General features: G+C 40.6%; 1 protein-coding gene across 8 annotated transcripts in view; it reads right to left on the bottom strand.

Annotated features, from left to right (window-relative positions):
* Positions 1-22,113, bottom strand: part of CHN2 (chimerin 2) — a 317,736-nt gene that overhangs the window by 8,296 nt on the left and 287,327 nt on the right. For all 8 annotated transcript variants that reach the window (XM_016957223.4, XM_003318375.6, XM_009452832.4 and 5 more), the window contains 3 exons: positions 9,864-9,948; positions 5,867-6,040; positions 1,184-1,261 (listed from right to left, as the gene is read on the bottom strand). In XM_016957223.4, the coding sequence (XP_016812712.1) occupies positions 1,184-1,261; positions 5,867-6,040; positions 9,864-9,948 (337 nt within the window). The remainder of the gene's footprint in view (positions 1-1,183; positions 1,262-5,866; positions 6,041-9,863; positions 9,949-22,113) is intronic.

Genomic DNA, 22,113 nt, shown 5'->3' with positions numbered 1-22,113 from the left:
TGCCTCAGCAAATTTGGTTCTGAAGATAAAAAAAGCTGCCGATGTATAGAAAACAGTAAAAGCATAGAAGATATGCCATGTTGATTTCATTATTTACATATTTAGCAAACAGTTATTGAGAATCTGTCATGTGCCAAGCACCATTAAGCCCTGATGAACCATGGAAAAGAGATACTCTCTGCCAACCAACAGTTCTAATCAGACTGACTGACAGACATGCAACTCAACAATGACAAGGAAATAGGAGGATTGCTATGCTGAAGAAGTGTGGAGAATGTGGGGGGATGTGGAAAAAGGAAGTGGAGCTCTGAGGTTAGCTTGGGGTAGTCAGCGAGGCTTCCTCAAGGAGGAAAGGCTTGAGCTGACCCCTGATTACAGGTGTTTGCCAGGCAGAGAGGTGAATAAATTTCAGATAGACAGGACAATGTGAGCCAAGTCACTTCTTCATGGCAACAAATAGGGTGTATTTCAGGATAGCTGGAGTGTGCAGTACAGTAGGGAGGAGGAACTGGAGAGAAGTCTAAAGAGAGAGGGAGGGCTACCTCATTGATTTCACATACCACACTACAAAGTAGAGGCTCTATCCAGTAGGCTCTATCCAGTAGGGGTTCCATGTCTTGACTGGCTGTACCAGAATTATTTGGATTGCTTATTAAAAATACAGATTCTTGGGCTTATCCAGCTTTCTGAATGAGTCTTCAAGTTGGGTCCCAGTGACCCATATTTTTAACAGGATCCCCAGGATGGCCATGATATCTGACTTAAGAGATAGTATGTTCTAGAGAATATACACCACAGTTATAAAGAACAAAAGCAGTTCCCTCCTACATGTCCACTGCCTTCCCCTACATTAGTGCTGGGGGTGCCCTCCCATCCCTATGATCCCTTCTTTGGAGCTTTGAGAGAATGAGAAGAATGGGATTCTGAGACAGGGGATGCAGATGGGTACTCCAATGCCATATGGATTGTCTGCCCATTGACAGTGATCACTTGTCAATGGCTGTGAAGGAAACACTTCACCCAGTGAGGCAGAAACATGAGATTTGTAAGCCATTATTCCTCTGTTTCTTGAAGAACAACTCTTAGTAGTTCTGAAACCCCATTTCTACTATGATTAAAACCTAGTTCCAATCGAGAAGGGTTGTTAGGATGTCAGATGGCATTCAAGAAAGTACAAGCTTACCTCTGTCAAATGCCATTTTGACATCTTCAATGTGTTCAGTGAACCCAGAGACTCTATAAAGGCCTTCTGATTTTAATCCTGTTAGAGAGAGAGAGAGAGAGACTGACTTTAGCTTCTTGAAACATCTAAAAAAAAAAGACTCTAATTTCACATCTACACTACATGCTATCAGAAAATGAGCAAACATAGACAGTGATTTTATTTATCACACACTGTTGCATCAGAACTTGGACTTGTCTGTCTCAATTTCCCAGGCAAGTCTGTTCTCATTTGCCCATGTAGCAGCGGAGATCTCAATGGAAATCCAGTCTTCATCCTTCCCTGCTTTGCAAAGAGAACTGATATTTAAGATTCTCATGGACCGTTCCCTTACTTCCTTTCCTTTGTTCATGAGCTTGCTGGACATGAATTTCGTCACCGTAGGAAGCAACCTGGCTTTCTTCCTAGCATTATCTTTATTAATTTTTGTGGGTACATAGTAGGTGTATATATTTATGGGGTATATGAGATATTTTGATACAGGCATAAGATGTGTAATAATCACAGCAGCGTAAATGGGGTACCTAGCATCATCTTAATCCATGTGCTATATTGTATGTAGCACTGTACTAGATACGCACGTGTATGTATGTGGGTATCTAATCTGTATTACTCTGATTTTATTGGAAAAAATTAGACTATTACAGCCTTTCATGTTTAAGACTATGTTAACTGTTTAATTAAAAACGATTACTTGTTATACTTTTAGACAACTGATTATACAAACAGATGCAGGAAAATAAAGTTTTGGTTATTGCTTCTGGAAATTGGATCACTGCAAATTTAGGCTAAGAAAAAAAGACATGGTTTCTGTCCCTGGAACTTATTGATTTGTTAAGATATGTCCTAAAAATGAGTCAGTTCCCAAAAGTATGAGCAGGGATAAAGGACTGGGTTTCAGACTTTGTATGTCACAAACTAGCTGCTATCAAAACTATAGCTACAGTAAAAATGAGCAAACAAATAGCCTCTGCTGCTGCTGCCATATATTCTGCCAAACTCTTGATAACTCACATATTCTCCTGTTTTTTCATTTGGAAAACATTTATGGAGTATGTATTATCTGCCATATATAAGGGTCTTCATTAGGTATGCATCAGAGACAACAAATACGTGGCGTAAATCACAAATACTTCCCCTCATCCCTCCTGTGACCATGACAGATACTCTTAGTTGATCTCAGCCCTTTTTCCCACTGAGCCCTATTTAGCCTCAGAATTCATCTCAGTTCCAATTGTTCAGGTGACCACTACGGATCAACTGGAGTTGCCACACAAGACGAAACCTGTGGGTCATCCTGTTCTAAGATGTTGGTGCATATGAGCACATCTCATTCCAGTTGGAACATGCACTGCCACAGAGGCACAGACCCAGTGGATTATGGGAGCCCCTAGCAGTGAACAATGAACCCTGCCTGTTGATGGGTGAATCAAAGTTCTGGCCTCTGGTGAGGCTCTCTTTCTGGCTCATAGATGGCCACCTTCTCTCACACGTCCTTTCCTTGGTATATGTGCATGGAGAGTGAGAGAGCGAGCTTGCTGTTTGGTGTCTCTTCTCATAAGGACATTAGTCATAATGTTTAGGGTCCCTCCCTCAGGACCTCATTTAGCCTTAATTATTTCTTTGGAGACCTCCGTCTCCAAAGACAATCACACTGGAGATTAGGGCTTCAATATGTAAATTTGGTGGGGCAGGGGACACAAACATTCAGCCATAAGATTCACTGAGTCACTTTCAAAGAAATCCAGGTTTTCAAGGAACGTAGAAAAATCCATGCTTTTGTTCTCACTCATAAGTGGGAGTTGAACAGTGAGAACACATGGACACAGGGAGGGGACCACCACACACCGGGGCCTGTTGGGGGGTCAAGGGGAAGGAGAGCATTAGGACAAATACCTAATGCATACAGGGCCTAAGACTTAGATGACAGGTTGATAGGTGCAGCAAATCACCATGGCACATGTATACCTATGTAACAAACCTGCACATTCTGCACATGTATCCCGGAACTTTAAAAAAAAAAATCTACGCCTTATACTATATGCCAAGTTGCATGGTTTGGATTATAATTAAATGGGGGTAATTTTCCTGACTTTAGCCCATGCTTCACTGAGCAAAGCGTCACCCTGTATTACATCGAGATGCTTTTTTAAGAAGCTAATCTTTGAAGGAAATGATAAAGGATGGTTAGAGTTTGCCAGAGTAGCAGAAGTTGCCAGCTATCCTTCCAATATTTATTCTCCCATTCTTCTGTTGTAATGGAACCTTTGATTTTTAGAACAATATCCATTGCAGTGGCCATTAAACTCTGGCCCATGTGAGAGCAGAAGTGACATTTACAGCTTCTGTGGCCTTGAAGGAACGGAGCATGCTCTTTTCCACTTTCTGTTAAGTGAAATGCAGATGAGACGGTGGTGGCCAACTGCGATTGTGCACGCAGGATAGCACTCAAGCAGAACAGAACAACAAGCTGCAGTGCCTGGGTTCCTGCCACGGGGGAACAGACTATTCCTGGACTGCTCCTGGGTACCTGGACTATTACTGGGGAAAGAAATAGATTTCTATCTTGTCAAAGGCACTGTTACTCAGGGTCTCTGTGACAGCACTGAGATGTACAGGCTACATAATATAGTTAGACAGACTTGGAGGTGGAGGTATGGGTGTGGGTCATTCCAAGAAGAGGCAAAATTAACATAGATTGAGTTCAGTAGATTGGACATTGTACTCGGTCCATTTATGTATCAAGTCACTTTAATCCTCACCAACCACCTTATGAGGTACAGTTGATTCCATCCATATTACAGATGAAGAAACAGATATGCAAATGTAGTAAGCAACCTGCCCAAGGTCATACTACAGCCAGTAAGAGACAGGGCTGAGAATTTAACTTCAAATCCTTGATCTTTTCACTCTGCCACATCATGCAGAGACAAATGAACATAAAAGAACATTTGGAGAACAATAAGGAATTTTTTATGGATGGAAGACAGGGAAAAGTGTTGGTAGTGGTGGCCCCACAGCGGGGAATGCAGGTGTCATACAAATTTCTCCCAGTGCATTCTCTGGTTCTGCTTGCATGCTTAGGCCCCTAATACCTGCCTGGGGCTCTAATCCCCGTGCTGTGACTCTTTTGGCATCAATTCCTGATTTGTGCTACTCTATCTCGCTCTTGTACTAGGCAAACTTAGTGCAGTGCCCCCTATTCTTAAATGTTAGACATGTCAGTAATTATCATGCCTGAATTATCAGTTGTCTTTGGTAAGGATCACAATGGGAGGACCCCAGCTTCTTCAGAAAAGCCCTGATTGCAGGCTCTGGAGAGGCTGATAATCTGACCCCAAACTGCAGGGCCCAGGGCCACTTGTCCCAACCACTCATCCAGAGGCAGGGAATCCCTCCTTTCCTCTTACCCAGTTTAGCCACTGGATTAATATGTTCACCAGATCCCAAAGCACTCATTAAGCTCTGTCAGCCACAGTGGTGAAAAGATAGAAGGCATTTCTTACACTCTGGGATTAAATTAGCAAGCTCTCAGGGAACAAGCTCTCCTCTTTAGTTGTGCTTTGGAAAAAATGGGGTAGCTGACCAATGAATATGTATGTATAAAATATATTAAGCCAATTAGGACACAATAATGGATAGCCAGTATAACAGAATATGATACATGGCAAAAGTGGTTTAAGCCTTATAGAAAGGCTGTATATATGGCCAAATCACCCAAATTATATCCGGCAACTTCAGTGAACATTTTGATACTGAACAGTGGCCAAAGAAAGCACAAATAAAGGAAAAGTGACTCACGTACAACATAAAGAACATTTTTTGAAATGTTTCTATCTTCCTTGTTTCCTTTATTTTTCACTGCATAGATCTTTTAAATCTTTGAACTCTCCTCTTCGAAATAAACAATGAATATTAGGAGCACATTTTTATATGGTAGGAGATGTATGTGTTGCTCAACAATTTCTTATTTAACAGAAGCACCTTTTTTTTTCAAAGCTCCAATTCAAGCCTCACCTCTGCCATAACCCTTCTCATTGTCCTTAAATAGGATTAAAACATTTTGCTTTGTGACTCCATGGTACCCTGAACACGGCCATCCACAATGTTTATTTATTTGCTCCCCTGATTGCCCACTCTAAAGTATGAATTTCTTCCATGCCTCAGCCTCTCGAGTAGCTGGAACTACAGGTGTGCACCACCACACCTGGCTAATTTTTTAAAAGAATTTTGTAGGATGGGGTCTCACTATGTTGCCCATGCTGGTCTTGAACTCCTGGGCTCAGGCGATTGTCTGGCCTCAGCTTCCAAAAAGTGTTGGGATTACAGGCGTTAGCCACTGCACCCAGCTGAAGTATGAATTTCTTGAAGGTGAGAATGGTGACCTTTATTACCTCAATGCCTACCATATAATAAATGTTCAGTAAACATTTTTTGAATGCATATATGCATGGTTTATGCATACAATGGAAATTGATATAGCTGGTTGGATTGAGTCTACCTGTGAGAGAGAGAGAGAGTGTGTGTGCGCGCACACATGCGTAGGTCATTTTCCCAACAAGAGTAGTAGAGCAACTCTGTTTCCTTGACAACAGTAAAAACAAACAATAAAAATAAAATCACTATAGGAAGTATTTTCCAAACCTCTTGCTTCAATTTCCCGAATGCATATGTCTACCACCATGGGTCTCTGAGTGTTGTGAGCCTTCACAAGTGTTGTGAGGTCACAACAGTACACTTTCTTGATCCTCTTGAGATCAGGTTGGCAGTCATTGGGAACGTGCTTGGAACACTGTTTGTGTACGTTCAATCCACAGTCTGTAAACAAAGAAGCCACGTTAGCCTAGCCCAGCCCTTTTGTCAAAGCACAACACAAATTATATGCTGCCAAAAATAAAAATATCACCACCCAAGGGTTTGACATATTTCTCTGGAACATCTATCCCGTTTCTAGGACTCTCTACAGGATAAATACGAGTATCATCTCTAATCACTAAACCCTTATATGATTCCATTTTTCTCATTAAGCCTTCTCTGTCGCTGGACCTTAAGAACAGAACATCTGAGACAGCTTAGGTAATTGATCAGGTTTTTTTGTATATGTTTTCCTGTTTCAGGCTGGAACCCTTTGGGTCCACAAGTAGGTTTTTGGGTTTGGATTCCCAGACAGTCCCGGCTTATAAAGGGCACCTAGGGTTTGTTCCAGGCTCTTTCCTTTAAGCTCTTGATGCTCCTTGTGTGGGAGGCAGAGTTACTCTTTCTGCAGAACTCTCTAATCTTTGCTTTGAGAAGCCCATGACCATTGGTATCCTCTTCCCCTTTCCTGGAAGGTTGCCCCATAGTTTCCAATCCCTTCCTCCTTGGGCAGTTTGGGTAGGCCGCTTTCCTTTCTACGTGCCTTATTTTGACACCTGTGAGTGGAAATAATGCCTAACTATATACACCAGTAGGAGTACTTGAGAGTTTATAACAATGCCATGTAATGTAATGTGATGATTATTCATAAAGTTCATATGAAAATCCAAAGCTGAAAAGGGTGCTTTTAAAGTTCAATGAAAACATGAAGAGCCTGTTAGCAGTCAATATCCACTGATGGAATTTCTCTGATGATAAAAAGGCACAGTTGGCCCGGCGTGGTGGCTCACGCCTGTAATCCCAGCACTTTGGGAGGCCGAGGCAGGTGGGTGGATTGCCTGAGGCCAGGAGTTTGAGACCAGCCAACATGGTGAAACCCTGTCTCTACTAAAAATACAAAATTAGCTGGGCATGGTGGTGGACCCCTGTAATCCCAGCTACTCAGGAGGCTGAGGCGGGAGAATCACTTGAACCCAGGAGGCAGAGGTTGCAGTAAGCTGAGATTGCGCCACTGCACTCCAGCCTGGTGACAGAGGGAGACTCCGTCTCCAAAAAAAAAAAAAAAAAAAAAGGCAGCATAGTCTACATTCTGCTACATTCTGAAAGAGAAAAATTCAATGCTGAAGTTGTTCAAAGTTGATGTGCTGTCTACTCAAAGTATCTTCTAATACTGTTTTCCCAGGCACAAAGAATAACACACACGTGCACACACGATAAGGAATATTGTAGTCATCTGCTTTATAAAATAGCACTTAAGCACACCAAGAACTTGAGAGGGTCTAAACTTTTGTAAAATCAGTGGTAATTTCTAAGTGATTTTCATGTCATTTTTATTGGCTGAGTTCTCTGTCTACCTCCTTCCAAAATAAAAAAAAAAACAGTTCTAATTCATCTTTATCAACATGAGAAATTCAACAAAGCTCAAGTGACTTCAATAATATTTTGATACATCTATCTAGTGAATGTAAATTTTGGCTAACTGCGCTAAATAGAGTTGGCTGGGTTTCTTGTTGAATCCCCTTTTATAGAAGATCATAATAGCACCTACCTCCTGGCATTAGCCATGAGGCTCAAATAAAAGTTAATAAAGTGTTTAGCATAGTGTCTGAAATACAGTTAAGTACTGTATACGTGTTAGGTCAAATAAAATAGCAAATATGGTGATAAAAAAAATGTAAGTATATCTGCCCAGCTATTCTTAAGTGATTTCATTAGGAATTCTTAGTATGTCTTACAAACTTCATTTAAATTTTTTTGTTAAATTCTGATAAATTTATCATTTTAACCATTTTTAAGTGTATGGTTTGGTGGCATTAAGTACATTCACACTGTTATGCAACCACTACCACCGGCCATCTCCAGAACTTTTTTCATCTTCCAAAGCTGAAACTCTATACCCATTAAACAATATAACTCCCCATCTACCCATCCCCTGTAACTACCATTCAACTTTCTACCTCTTGGAATTGCTGCCCTAGGTACCACATATAAAAGGAATCATCCATGTTCATTTAAGACCTAAAGCAACAATGTGTTTATGTAGAGTTTAATACTGATATTTTATTAAAATTAAGATGTTCTATAACAAATGTAAAAATGCTCCATTTTTTACAAAGCAGTAGAAATCCATATTCTACAAATGAAGTCCAGTGCATTCTAAAAATACTTAAAAGATGTAATATATGGAAAGCTGAGAGGCAATGATGGTTCTTCCTAACCTTTCATGATCAGTTTTCAGCCTCCCTGCTGCCAAGAGGAAATATAAGGCCAAAAAGTAGCCATTGGAAAATACTAACAATATGGCCTCAGAAAATGTCTTATTTTAAAAAAACAAAACCAGAAAAAACCCCGCAAAAACCCTTTTATCCCAGAGAAAGTTGAAAAGTTGCTGTTCACAGCTAATATGAAGCCCAGAGTTTTGTTCTCATAATATTGACTTTGGACCAATTTCTTGCTGAAATTGGATAATACCAGCAATTAGGGATATTTTTGATAGGTACAATAGGGACAGGCCAAATTAATGACCACTGAGTAATTCAGATATTCTACCCCTTTGCTCAGTGGCTGAGCTGGGAGATACGTTGTGGCTCCTGGCAAGTCAGTCTTTAGTGTTAAACAGAGTTTCTGAATATTTATGGAGAAGCTGCTTCTGAGCTATGTTGACCACCCCTTAAACATAGACCTGCAATGGGGGAGGTGGAACTACTTGAACCATGCAGGTATCAACACCGGTGATTGGTGTATTTACACAATGGAAGCTAGAAGCCTCTTCCAGGCAGAGAGGAGGACTTAGGGTTACAGGATGCTGTGAGCCAAAATGGGAAAGATCACCTTAATTAGTGTCATTACCTTATTGTATTCTAAATGCTCCTAAGATTTTTAAAAATCATCTCCTAGCAAGGAAGAAGTCAGTCATGGTGTTGGTAGAAACCTGATCAATATCAGAGGTGGCTGGTCTTGCTCCCAGCCACAAGTGTTTGCCAGAAAAACCATGGCAACATGAATTAGGAAACCCAGTTACACATTAATTTGTATCATTTATCATTGTGTTAGATGTACCTTAATAAGATGTATGCTGTTAGCAATAGGTGTATACCTCCAATTCCAGATGGAAAATCACCCAGGCTTTGAAACTACTTTGAAAATATGTGATATCAAATCAAGGTGCATGGTTTCACTGCTAATCTGATGACAAAGAGATACTGAGCATGAACTCTGGAATCTGGCTCCCATTGAATCAATATTCTATTCCTTGCTGCGTAGCCAAGGGCAAATAACAAGCCTCTGTGTCTTTTTTTTTTTTTTTTTAATGGAGGATAATTGCATCTCCCCCAAGGTCTGTTGGTGAGGCTAATGACATGATAAATAGAGATTAACTGGTGCCTGGTATGTGGTAAATATTCACCAGCACTATTACTATTTTTATGTCTTACCTTTTGTAGTAAGATGGGGTAGGAAAAAGTATGGCTTTTCTAGCTATGCAGTTCCATTGGAATTGATTTTTTTTTTCTTTTACGGACTACTGCCTATTGTAAGAGGCAGGTAGGTGTTTAAGGAAATGTACTTTTTGTTTTTTTTTCTTTTCTTGCATAAACATGAGATATTCTGTTTCATTCCTGCAAACACTTGAAATAGTTTCCCCATTAAGCACAGACAGGCCTTGAACCCTGCAGAAAGCTAGACTTTTGAGCTAATCTGAGCACATTTCCCAGCTCTGGAGAGACATCCTCCAGCTCAGCACAGTGGCATTTTATATAATTGGAAAAGAAGAAAGTTCTGTGTCTACCTGAGCACCGGACCCCTTGGGCGATGAGCCCCCACATGAAATTGGCACAATATTCACACCAATGTGGGCCTCGGAACGTGTGGACCTGTGATCCAAAAGGAAGAAAAATGTCAGAAAGTTCAGTCATTTAAAGGCAGGTAGCCTCAGACATGTCAATGAAGATCAGCAGGAGCGATCCCCCACTGGGCTTTTCCTTCCAGTAAAGCAGTTGCAAACAGATCCTGAGAAAACAGAGATGTGCTTTGATCTTTGAAAATCCTTCATCGATCCACCATGCCCCAGGACAGAGTCAGAAAGGTGCGTGGAGAAACAGATTACAGGCCATGCCATCAGCTAAGGAGTAAGACTCTGACCACCCACAACAAGGCACTGTGTGGACAAACCCAAGATAGCCCAAGCTGGTCGCTATAACCTGCATTTAGCTCAGCAAGTTCTGGAAGGCAGAACTCAATTACTGTGTCCTTCTGACTGAAGTTTTCCCATCTCTACACTATCCAGGCAGGTATAAATAAGACATGATTATGGGATAATTAAAAGGTTCCAAGTCTTTGAGCTACTTCCAAAAAAGGCATTTTAAAAAGTAAAGGAGTTGGCTAAACATGCAGGCAACCAATAAGGCCTGTGGAATTGCTTTCCCCAGAGATAGTTTCCATATTCAGTAGGACTTGGTGTGGCCTTCAGGTAAGTAAGCTGAAAATCTTTCCTGGTTGACCAAAGTGCTGGTCTCATTGATTGATGCTCCCAGCCAGTTGTTAAATATTCTGAATATCACAAAGTAAGGATGGTCTTATCTCTGATTATTGAGGCATAGGTCCTCCTGTATTAAATTATGATTTAAAATGAAAACAAAACAAAGCAAAAATACTGGCATCAAAGAGCTTTAAGAAGCAAATGTGGCCACGGTCAATCTAAAATGACCATAGGCAGTCTATCGGGGGCATACAAATGTGCACGAAAATGTCCCGAATTTTTACAAAGTTAAAATATTAGAAAGCATTATAGAAGGCCTTTCAAAGTCATAAACCTCTATTAACAAAAGAAATGTAGACAATTTTTTTTTTTTAAACTGCTTTTATTTAACAAAAAAACAGGATGACGAGTGCGGTCACAATTTGGAAAGGTGTTCATCTGAGTTCTACTTAAGAAAAAAAGAGCCTCAGTTTGAGTTCTTTATTCATACATGTTAGTAATTGGGTGTACATAAAGAGGCAAACAAAATGGGTCTGGATCTCTTCTAAGGAAACTGATGAGTAAAAGCAGAGAAAGAAGATAAGCTAGTTAATAAATAAAAAAGAGCAACTTATGACTCTGTAATAAAGTGAAGTTATAGTAGTCTTTCTGGTATTTCAGTTTATCACATGCAAACTGCCTATTATATAGTTCCTGCTTTGAAAATGATGCCAAAAATTTCTCAACATTTTTCTAGGGAATGACCCTAAGAAATGACAAAGCATTTTTTAACAGGAATGCAGAGAATTCATCCCAGAAAGACTTACAGGGCCAAATGTCATAATTCACTTAGAGGCCTACCAAGATTGAATGCAGTACTAAAAGAGTTCCTCAGTAAAGTATCCTATCTAAAGTTGGACATTTTCTAAATTCAGCAATCATACATTTCTTAATATTTTACTAGAAATGCTCTTAATTATGGCAGCAAAGTCAATTGTTAATCTGCTGTGAAGATCAATTAAATATAATAAAATAATATGTAAAATGCAACTCCAGAAAAAAAAAAAGTATAAAAAGGGCTACAGAAGAAAAAAAGATGAGGCTGCTACTAGAGAGACCAAGTGGGGCCCAACCTTATCCAGAATGGTCAGGAAAGCCTCTTTTGGTAGGTGACCAGATGGAAAAGAAGAGCCAGTTCTCTTCCACAGGGAAAGAGAAAGGGACAGAGATCATTCCCAGCAGAAGGAATATATGGAGGCCTTGCGGGAGCAAAAGAACTTGGTGTGGTGAAGGAACTAGATGGCCAGGGTGGCCAGAACACCAAAAGTTGGGGGGAGAGGAATTGGAATGAAGTTGAAGGTAGGATAGGAAAAGTTACACAGGGCCTTAAAGGCTTTATTCATGAGTGTGGATTTTGTTTCGATCTAAGTACAGTAGGAAGTTCTTGGAGGACTTCCCATAGATTTTTTTAAAAGATTATTCTGACAACTGTGTTGAAAATGAATGAGAGGGTGTTAATAGTGGAATAGATATGAAAACTATGTTGTAGTCTAGTTGAACAATGATAGAGCCTAACACCTGGATGCTGGCAGTGGAGATGGAAAGTGGAAGAATTTGAGGTATATTTTGAAGATAGAATTTATAGGACCTGATAGTAGAAGTGTGGGCCTTTGAGGGAGACAGGAGTCAAGAATGACTCTGAGATTCTAGCTTAGGAACTAGGTAAATGATGATACCATTTGCTGAGATGGGAAAGACACTCTTCTGGGGAGAAAGTGAAGAATTCCATTTTAGATGGGTTAGGGTTAAATGCTGCTATGATATCCAAGTGTTAGTGTCAAGCAGGAACTCATAGTTTGAGAGCTCAGAGGAGAAGCAAAGACCAGAGGTATAAATTTCACCATCTATGATGAATAGATGATATTTAAAATTGTTTGAATGAATAAAAAGTATGGTCATGCATCACTTAATGATGGAGCTACATTCTGAGAAAAGCATCCTTGGGTGATTTCATCATTGAGGGGGATCATCATAGAGCGCACTTGCATAAACCTAGATGGTAGGGCCTACTACACATCTAGGGTATATGGTATAGCCTATTGCTCCTAGGCTACAGACCTCTACAGCATGTCACTTTACTAAATACTGTAGGCAACTGTAACATAACAGTAAGTATTTATGTACCTGAACATATCTGAACATAGAAAAGGTACAGTAAAAATACAGTATAAAGGATAAAAAATGGCACACTTACATAGGGAAGCTCCATTATAATCTTATGGGTTCACCATGATATATGTGGTTCACTGTTGACCTAAATATTGTTATATAGCACATGACTATATTAAAGGTAGGGAGCAGAAAACAAAAGAGAGCTCATCCCCAAGCACTCAGTGTTCAAACATTTAGAGAAAACCAACAAAGTGTTCCAGAAGCCAAGAGGTGAAGAATGTTTTAGGGAATGAATGGTCAATTATGTTGAATGCTGGTAAGAGGTTCAATGAAATAAGTACTAAATATTGACTCAGATACATGGAAGTCATTAGCAACCTTAGCAACAGCAATCTCTTTGGATGGCTGAGGGTAGAAGTGAGACTCAACTGAACTGAAGAAGGTAAGGAAGTAGAGAAATATGTGGGTACCTCCTCTATCAGGAAGGCTGGCTATGATGTTCAACAGAGATAGAGGATAGCTCAAGGGAGATGTGGAGTCAAGGAAGGACTTCTTTAAAAGATGGGAAACACCAAGGCAAGTTGACTCGTTGATGAACTTGATACAATAGGTAAGAGACTGGAAATGCAGAAGAGAGAAAAGATAAGCAAAGGAGTGATGATCCTCAGAAGTTGAGAAATGATGGAGTTTAGGGTATCTGTGGAAGCAGTATATATTCAAGGAGAAGAACAGTTGAGATCTTTCCAGAATTCGTAGTGAGACACAAAATCTTCAGATTAAAAAAAGCTAAATGAGATTCAAACCAGATAAATAAAAATAATCTGTATCTATGCCGATTATACTGAAATTGCAGAATACCAAAAGACAAAGCAAAATCCTAAAACAACAACAACAACAACAACAAAAACCAAAACAGGTTATCTTTGAAAGGAGAGAAATAGGTAAAAATAGACTTTTCTTCAGCAGGAAGACATGAATAGATTATTGAATAATTTCATCAAAGTGCTCTGACAAAAATACTGCCAACCTAACTTTTATACCCAGCTAACTATCATCTAAAAGCAAGGGTGAAATAAAGATATTTTCAGACAAATGTCAAGAGTTTCCAATCACAGTCCTCACTTGAAGAAATACTAAAGGATATACTTCAGTGAGAAGCAAATTGAATCTAGGAGGAACGATTTCCAGAAGCAGTGGTGAGCAAGAAAACTGGTAAATGTGGGTCAATCTAATCATGCCCTATTTGCATACAACAATAACAAGATGACTAACTGTAGGGGACTTAAACATGGGGTAAAAAAATGACATGGAAGTTTGAAGGGGATGAAGAAGTCTAAAGTTCTCTTAATTTGGGAAATGTAAGAAGAGCTACTAATTAACTGAAGAATATTTGAAGTCAATTATGCATGTATTAAATTTTTGATAATTTAAAAAAGGGTGGGATGAAATCCATTAATCAAAAAGAATATATGGCTGGGTGTGGTAGCTCATGCCTGTAATCCCAGTGCTTTGGGAGGTCAAGGTAGGAGGATCACTTGAGGCCAGGTAGAGACCAGCCTGGGCAACATAGTGAGACTCCATCTCTAAAAAGAGTTTGAAATTTAGCTGGGCATAGTAGCACATGCCTGTAGTCCTAGCTACTCAGGAGACTGACATGGGAGGATGGCTTGAGCCCAGGTGTCCAGGGCTAAAATGAGCTATGATGGCGCCACTGTACTCCAACCTGGACAACAGACTGAGATTGTCTCTCTCTCTCTCACACACACAAATACATAAGGGAAAAAGAAATATAGGTTTAATTAAACCAATAAAAAGCAGGGAAGGAGAAAAAAGATGCAATAAAAAAGTACAGTGATTATAGAAAAAATCCTTATACAACTCTAATCAGAATAAGTGGCTCTAATTCATCACAAAAAAGATTTTTAGATAACATTTTAAAAATCCTTTCAAGAAACACAACTAAAACATGAGAGAAATGTAAGAAAGACATACCCAGCAAACTAGCCAATAGAAACCCAAAATAGAGCAAATATATATATTTGCATTATTAGTGATAGAGATAATAGAGATTTATTTTTACCAGAAGGATATAATTTTGAGCTTTTATATGACAATATGGTCTCAAAAATATAAAGCGAAATTGAAAGACTTACAAAGATAAATTGACAAATCCACAATCATAATGATTTTGACATCTTTCACAGAAACTAGTAGATCAAATAGCTAAAGTTGATCTATGAATACAAAAGGGATCTCATATCCAGCAATTCAAAGAACACATACACTTTTCAAAACCACTTGGAATATTCATATCAATTGACCACAAATTAAGCTTCAACATATACAAAAAACTGATACCATACATACCATATTCTGAATATAATACAATAACATTTCAAATAGAGAGCCAAAGCCCAGTATGTTTGGTACAGTACATTTGGTACCAGTAGTATACACTGGAAAGACAAGAAACCAAATCACACATATATGGATACTTGGTATATCTCAGAAGTGGCATTACAAATTAATGGGGGAAGGATGTCAGACAGATGAATTATATCCTATTTTCATCTTATTTCCACCTTTCCAGCAACTCATTATTCACTCGTTTGTTTGATATTTACATGCTGATTGCCTGCTTTGAACTTGGCCCTGTACTAGTCCTTGGATATACAAAGTCGAAATAGATCAGAGGAATAAGAACTGCCTGAACTCAAGGGTCTCATTATCTACAAGAATAAACAGGCAATTATGTGTCAGGTGATACAGCAGAACATGTAGGAGATCCTATGGTAGTATAATGGAGAGAATAATAAATTCTTCCTAGAAGTCTGCGGAAGGGGATATTGAACTGGGCTCTGAAGGATGGATAGGAATTCACCAGCCTGGGAAAGATTGAGCAGGTGGGGAAGTGATGGTGTTGACTGGGGAGCAGATGACTTGAGGAAGACATTTACAGAAGAGGAAACAGCATAACCAAAGGCCAATGAAGGTGGGCTTAAGTTTTGAAAGGCATTCTTTTCTGGCAAATGGTGTTTAAAAAAAAAAAGGAATGACATCACGTTGGTCTCTGAAATATCCTGAGTGGATGAAATAACCTCATCTTAAATATCCCTATATCTTGGGGTAAAAATGAAAATGCAATATTTAGAAATTAAGTGAGTGGCTACATGTTTACTAAACATGGACAGAATGCATATTGACAAAATATAAACTGGCCTATTGTTTCAGGAAAAACAGGATAGGCTAATCACAGATTTTCTAAAATTTCACTTTTTTTGCCAATATTTTAAAAAATAATTGAGCACATCAGGATTGCATTTGAATGCTTATTATCACTGTCCATATTTACCAACATCCTTTCCCAACAAGTATCCCTACTGCCTTTGATCTCTTTTGTCCAGCCAAATAAATGCATAGACATCTCGAAGAGCAAGTAACACCCAGTGTCCCCACACAGTCCCAAAAAAATAAAACAAAATGAGAATAGAGCGAGGATGTAAAGTTAAACATTATTTTAGGCCCATTGCCTACTTTCCTTTTTGGTGATGGGCCATTGTTTATTTTCATGACCGATATATTGTTCAATTTTCTTTTGGATCCACAAGGACAATCTCTAGACAGAAGGCTACATGTAAATGCTGAGGGCATGCTCTGAGCCCATTTTATTTGGCTTCTACTTATTATGTCTACTCTTTCATTGAAATACACCATATCTTAAAATTCACTGGTCAGCTTTTTCCATCTTCTGAAGTTCATTGATTTGCAAGAATATCTTTTTAGAGAAAGAACATTTTGAAAACTTTAGGGCAGTAACTAAAATATTCTAGACAGGAAGAAAATACTCCAGACAGGAAGAATGTCTGTCCAAGACTATTATACTAGGCACGGTCTGCCTGGAATTCAAAAACCACACCAAACAAAAAAGATGATATTACACGAGATAAGGTATGTTTGACAAATAGCCCAGGAATGGCTATTTTGTAAAAACAAGAGCAAGAAGAGTCATCCAGAAAGATCTCAGGCATTTAGCAAGTATCCCTCAATATAGCTCTTTCTAAATGAACAGGATGTTATTTGTCTCATATCTGCTGAATCTGGAAGGCAGTATTCTCTGGTGGTTTTATACCAGATATGTTTTGATGGGTCAATGTAGACACCACCCAGATGTATTAATATCAGCTCAGCCTGGGATCTAAACTGTAAGAAGGAAAAGTACTGTTTATGACATGCTGCAGTTGAGAATTTTTGCTTTTTCTTACCAGTATACATCATGATTTCTTAGCCTTGGCACTACTGATTAACATTTTGGGCTGGAAAATTCTTTGTTGTGGGGGTTTGCCTCGTACATTGTAGGATGTTTAGCAGCATCCCTGGCCTCCACCCGCTAAATGCCAGTAGCACTCCCAGCTGGGACAAATCACAAATATCTGTAGGCATTGACAAATGTCCCCCAGGGGTCACGGGGAGGTGGGGGGGTGAAGTTTCCTTTATTGAGAAGCAGTGGTATAGATGGAAACCTTATTGCCTCAATTTGTCATTTTATTATTCATATTAAAAATCAGAATTTTGTTCTTTTGCTTTGAAAAGGAATTTTTGGGTCAGAGGCAGTTTGTTTGTTTGTTTAGCTACTTTATGTTCACAGAAGAGAGAGCTAAAGTCCCTTCCAGCTACATGTGGCTGGGTTCTGGAGGTCTAGTCTAGTGTTTGCCCAGGGTTAACTGAGAGGCTGGAGGGCAGGCAGCCTATCCTGCGTCACCCAGGTCAGCAGCACAGTCAAGGCTTCCAGATCTCTGCCAAGGACTTTTCCTATAATTTACTGTATTTCCCACCACCATGTGACATTCATCTCATATGAAAAATTAGGTTAAACTTTGAACTCTCCCCTTTTGCAAGACTAGATGAAGTCCTAACCTTGAAGTGACCCTTTTCAGATGTACGAAAACACAGCAGAGGTGAATCGATCTATGACAGAGACTCTGAGTTCCCTCTGAAAGGCTGGCCAAGGAGATGGGGCAGGAGAGCTGAGTTTCTCAAACCGGGCACCACAGATCCCTGGACTTCTCATTAGCAGCTGCCCTAGTTCAAGATAGGATTACATTTCTAAAATATTGATTGTCTCAAAGCTTTCTGGGAGTCTCCCCATTGCATAAAGTAAGATGTCCTCATGCTACTTAACTTTGGTCAGGTTTATGAGCACATCAACACCCACATCCTTTTGACACTTCCCTGCTCAAAAACCTCGAGTGGCTCCCCATTGCCAGTAGTGAGGTTTCTCAGTCTCAGCACTACTGGCATTTAGGGCTGCATAACTCTTTGTTGTGGTGGCCTGTCCTGGACGTTAGTAGCACACCCGGCCTCTACTGGATGCCTCTGGAGGAAGGAGAGGGAGAAGGAGAGACAGAGGAAGGAAGAGATAATGAAAGTAGGGAGGGAAAGGAAGGAGGGAGGGGGAGAGAAAGAGGGAGGGAGTTAGAAGGAGAAAAAGAAGAAAGGAGGGAGGGAAGGAGGAAGAGAGGGAGAAACTGGCTCCAGGTATACTCCCAGTTCCTGTTTCCACCCGTTCCTGAGTTCTGAGTATTCCCTGGAGGCTTTATGAGACCATCCTGTATAATAGTCTATTTAGCTTAAGATAGTTTCCAGGGGTTATATGACTTGAAAACAAGGAGTTTGTAATCATTATAATGTGGAGCAGGCTGAATTAGGAGGTAGACAAAAACAACTCCTCTTCATAGCACTCTGGGAGCAGAAACAACATTTTTTTAATCAAGCCATATATTTCCAAACCTGTTTATTCCAGTCTCACTTTGAGTCCCTCATTTTATATTTAAGGTGATGAGTTTTGCCTTTGTTTTGAATTTTCTTTCCAGACTTGTTTCTGGCAAAACAGCCTTTTCTGATTATTAACTTAAAAAACAAACAAACAAACAACAACAACAACAAAAAAAAACAAAACAAGCCCCCAACCATTCTGAAGCCAATTTCTGCCTGTGTCAATTTGCAGGTGCAATATCCAGCCATCCCTGTTCTCCAGGCACAGAAGTAGCATCAGATGGACAGAAAAGGGTGATAGACACCTGGGAGCTTGATAAGAAGGCAAGGCAGACAAAATGCTGGGAATGACACGAAGGGCTGACACACTTTTATGAGGTCAAGGGGGAAGAGGAAGAGAGAGGGGCTTGCATGCGGGAAGCAAAAAGTCTTCTTCCAAAGCAAATGACCACTAGGCTGAGAAGAATGCAAAAATGAATGAAAGGCCTAGAAATCATCAAGGAGCCTCAAATCCAGACTGGGAGGTGGTGGTGCTGCCACGTCCTGGACAGGTGTTTTAGTGGGAGCGTGGGGACATATTCTCAGCTTCTTGAACTTCTAGTCCTGGCCTCCAGGATAGCACGGGGTGGGGGTTGCATGTTGAGAAGGAGCATGCTACAAGAGCACACGCGATGGGGTGTGCCATGGGAACGGGGTGCTCCTGGTGCATCCTCAGTCTGTCAGCAGAGTGGGGGACATATAAGAGTAAGTAGGGCAACCATTTCCCTACGTCCTGATGGGATGCTTTTGAAAGGCGCCACACAGGACAGCTGTAGTGAACTGGGACAGATCCCTCCTCCCCCTTACCCGCCCGCTCCCATGGATCAGACATGGGGTAGCACTGCACAGTCACCATCCCTGGCAAATGGGGATTGAGAGCTGACCCGACACATCCTGATAGGGCCTCCATCTCTCCTGCGCCATCTGATGACCCTGGCAAGGGCCCACTCCGTGGAAGGACTCTAGTACAATGAACACAAGTGCATACAACACACAAGCCGCTCACGAGGGCAAACTGCAGGGCAGGGAGTGAGGAGCGGGCTCCGAAAGCTCAACTGTAGGGAGATACGGTCCCCTGCTTTCTGCCAACGTGAATGAACAGCTTGTGGGCCAGGACCTGTTCTAGACACTGGGGTTTCTGCAGTCAATAAAACAGACAAAAATCCCCACTCCACGAACCCTCTCTACCCACCCCCTCCCATCGGGAGTTTCCCTCTGGTAAGGGGAAGGCAGGCAAACAAACACATAAATATGTACGATGTCAGCTGGTGATCAGCGCTAGGGAGAAAAGGGAAGCTGGTACAGGCTGGGCAGGAGGTGGAAGGGGGGTGGAAAGGGAGTGGGGAACACAGAGTGAGGGGGGTTAGAACTTTCTGGGCCTCTGCTCTCCATCCATATTCCATATCGGAAAGAAGGAAAGGTATCCTGGAAGTGCATGGGGGTGGCAGAGAATTTGGTAGGAAAGAGTGATGCAGATCCCCATGCAGACTGGAGAGGCTGGCAACAGAAGCAGCAGGCTGAGTGGGGGAAGGGCCTGCTCAGGAGACTCTGATGGCTCCAGGGCCCAGGAATCATCATCTTTCCACCATCTGGCCCACCCCAACTGATGATTTAAATGTGATGGACTCCTTTCTGTCCCCGAGGTCTCTCCCCTGCACCTTATTCGCTCCTGGCACATTTCTGACTCCAAGTTTTCACTCCTGTTGTTTGCATAGCCCGGGTGCTCTTTCTTTCCCCTGTATAACCATCCTTGATCTATTTATCTACTTGGGCTTCAGCCAACTTTCCACCTACCCACGAGGATTCTTGGTTAAGGCTGAGAGAACAACCACACTGCCTCTTACACAGGATCTCCAGCACTAGGGAGCCCCCTCCTCTTTGAATGCTCACAGAAGCTTGTCTTTTACTCCTGTTTTTTTATACATCACCACAGGGTCAGCTTCAGGGCACATGTGACCTGCGCGGTTGCACAGAGCCCTGTCCTTAGCATGGTTTAATGTGCTGCTGTCATAGTTTTGAAAGTCTCAATTTTTTTTTTTAACAAGAACCTCATATTTTCATTTTATACTAGGTCTCACACATTACCTGCCCAGTCCTGCATAATCAATCACACATATTAGTGTGAACTAATAGCTACATCATACATTTGATTATAAAGTATAACACATACTCTGAATATGAACCAGCTACAGCAAATAGACACTTTCAACTTGCTACTAAAAATGGAAGCTCACCAGCTATTTTAAAGTTTTTTGGTGCCTCTTTTAATGAAGAAATGCTTGGTAAAGATAAGAGACAAAGAAAGTTAGGTAACTAAGTTTCACCACTTTCTATCAGAGCAATGAAGCATTGATAAGAAAAATCCATGAAAACTTTTCTTTAAAGATGTTAAAATCAATAGCCATGGAAATCAGCAGTTATGCCTGGACCAAGGGGTTGACACTTAGGAGCAATTAGATTACATCTAAAGACCTTTTTTCACGGACATAAAAATCTTTAATGAAACTGTAAACTTTAACATTACTGACAATGCATCCTTTAGGGTGAGGCTAGAGATCCTTCCTATTGAGGGTTCCTGAAAATGTCAATTACAGTTCCTATAACGGGTTGCATTGTATATCCCCCGAAAGGTGTGCTTCACTCCTAACCCTGGGTCACTGTGCATATGACCTTATTTGGAAATAGGGTCTTTGAAGATATAATTAAGACGACATCATACTGGATTAGTATGGGCCCTAAATCCCATGGCTGGCAACCTTGTAAGAAGATGACAGATATACAGAGACACACAGAGAAGGCTATATGAAGATGGAGGCAGGGATTGGAGTCGTGTGTCTACAAGACAAAGAACGCCAAGGACTGCCAGCAACCACCAGAAGCTAGGAGAGAGCTGCAGGGCAGTTTCTCTTTCAGAGCCTCCAGAAGGACCCAACCCTACCCATACCTTGATTTCAGACTTCCCAGCCTTCAAAACCACGAGCAAATAAATCTGTGTTGTTTTAAGCCACCAAGTTTGTGGTCATTTGTTATGACAGCTTTAGTAGAAAGTACTTTTTAAAAGCTAGGAGAAACGTGTGAAATCTAAATCTAAATCATCTAAGTCATCCATTTACTTTTTAAACAAATGAGGGGTATAAACCAGTATTGGCTACAGGATGGAATACATTCAAGGATATAACCACCATCAGGCTTTATTTCATTTTCTCTTACATATAATTAACGAGAGAAGAAGAAAGAGATGGTAGAAAAGAGACAAAAGAAAAAAAGCCATGAAGAAGAGAGGGTAGAAAATAAAAAACTGAAAAAGCTAGATACAAAAATACAAGTGAGAGGCACAAAAAGATAGTAATAGATGCTAACATCAAATGAATACTTACTAGGTGCCAGAGACCACGATAAGTGACTCGCATGTATTCTTTAAACCTCACAACACTCCCATTTTATAGATGAGGGAACTGAGGCAGAGAGAGCTGAGCTCTTTGGAAGAACACGGTGTGGCCAGGAGTACTATGTGGGCTAAAGCTACCTCAGCACTGTGCTAAGTGTGGGGAGGAAGCCGAGCAAGCCGACTGCCGGGCCTCTGGGGTTGGCTGGCCTG

This window comes from Pan troglodytes, chromosome 6, assembly GCF_028858775.2.
Source record: "Pan troglodytes isolate AG18354 chromosome 6, NHGRI_mPanTro3-v2.0_pri, whole genome shotgun sequence".
Classification (NCBI taxonomy): domain Eukaryota; kingdom Metazoa; phylum Chordata; class Mammalia; order Primates; family Hominidae; genus Pan; species Pan troglodytes.
Note: the sequence above shows the minus strand (reverse complement) of the source record. Positions and strands in the feature narration are given on the sequence as shown.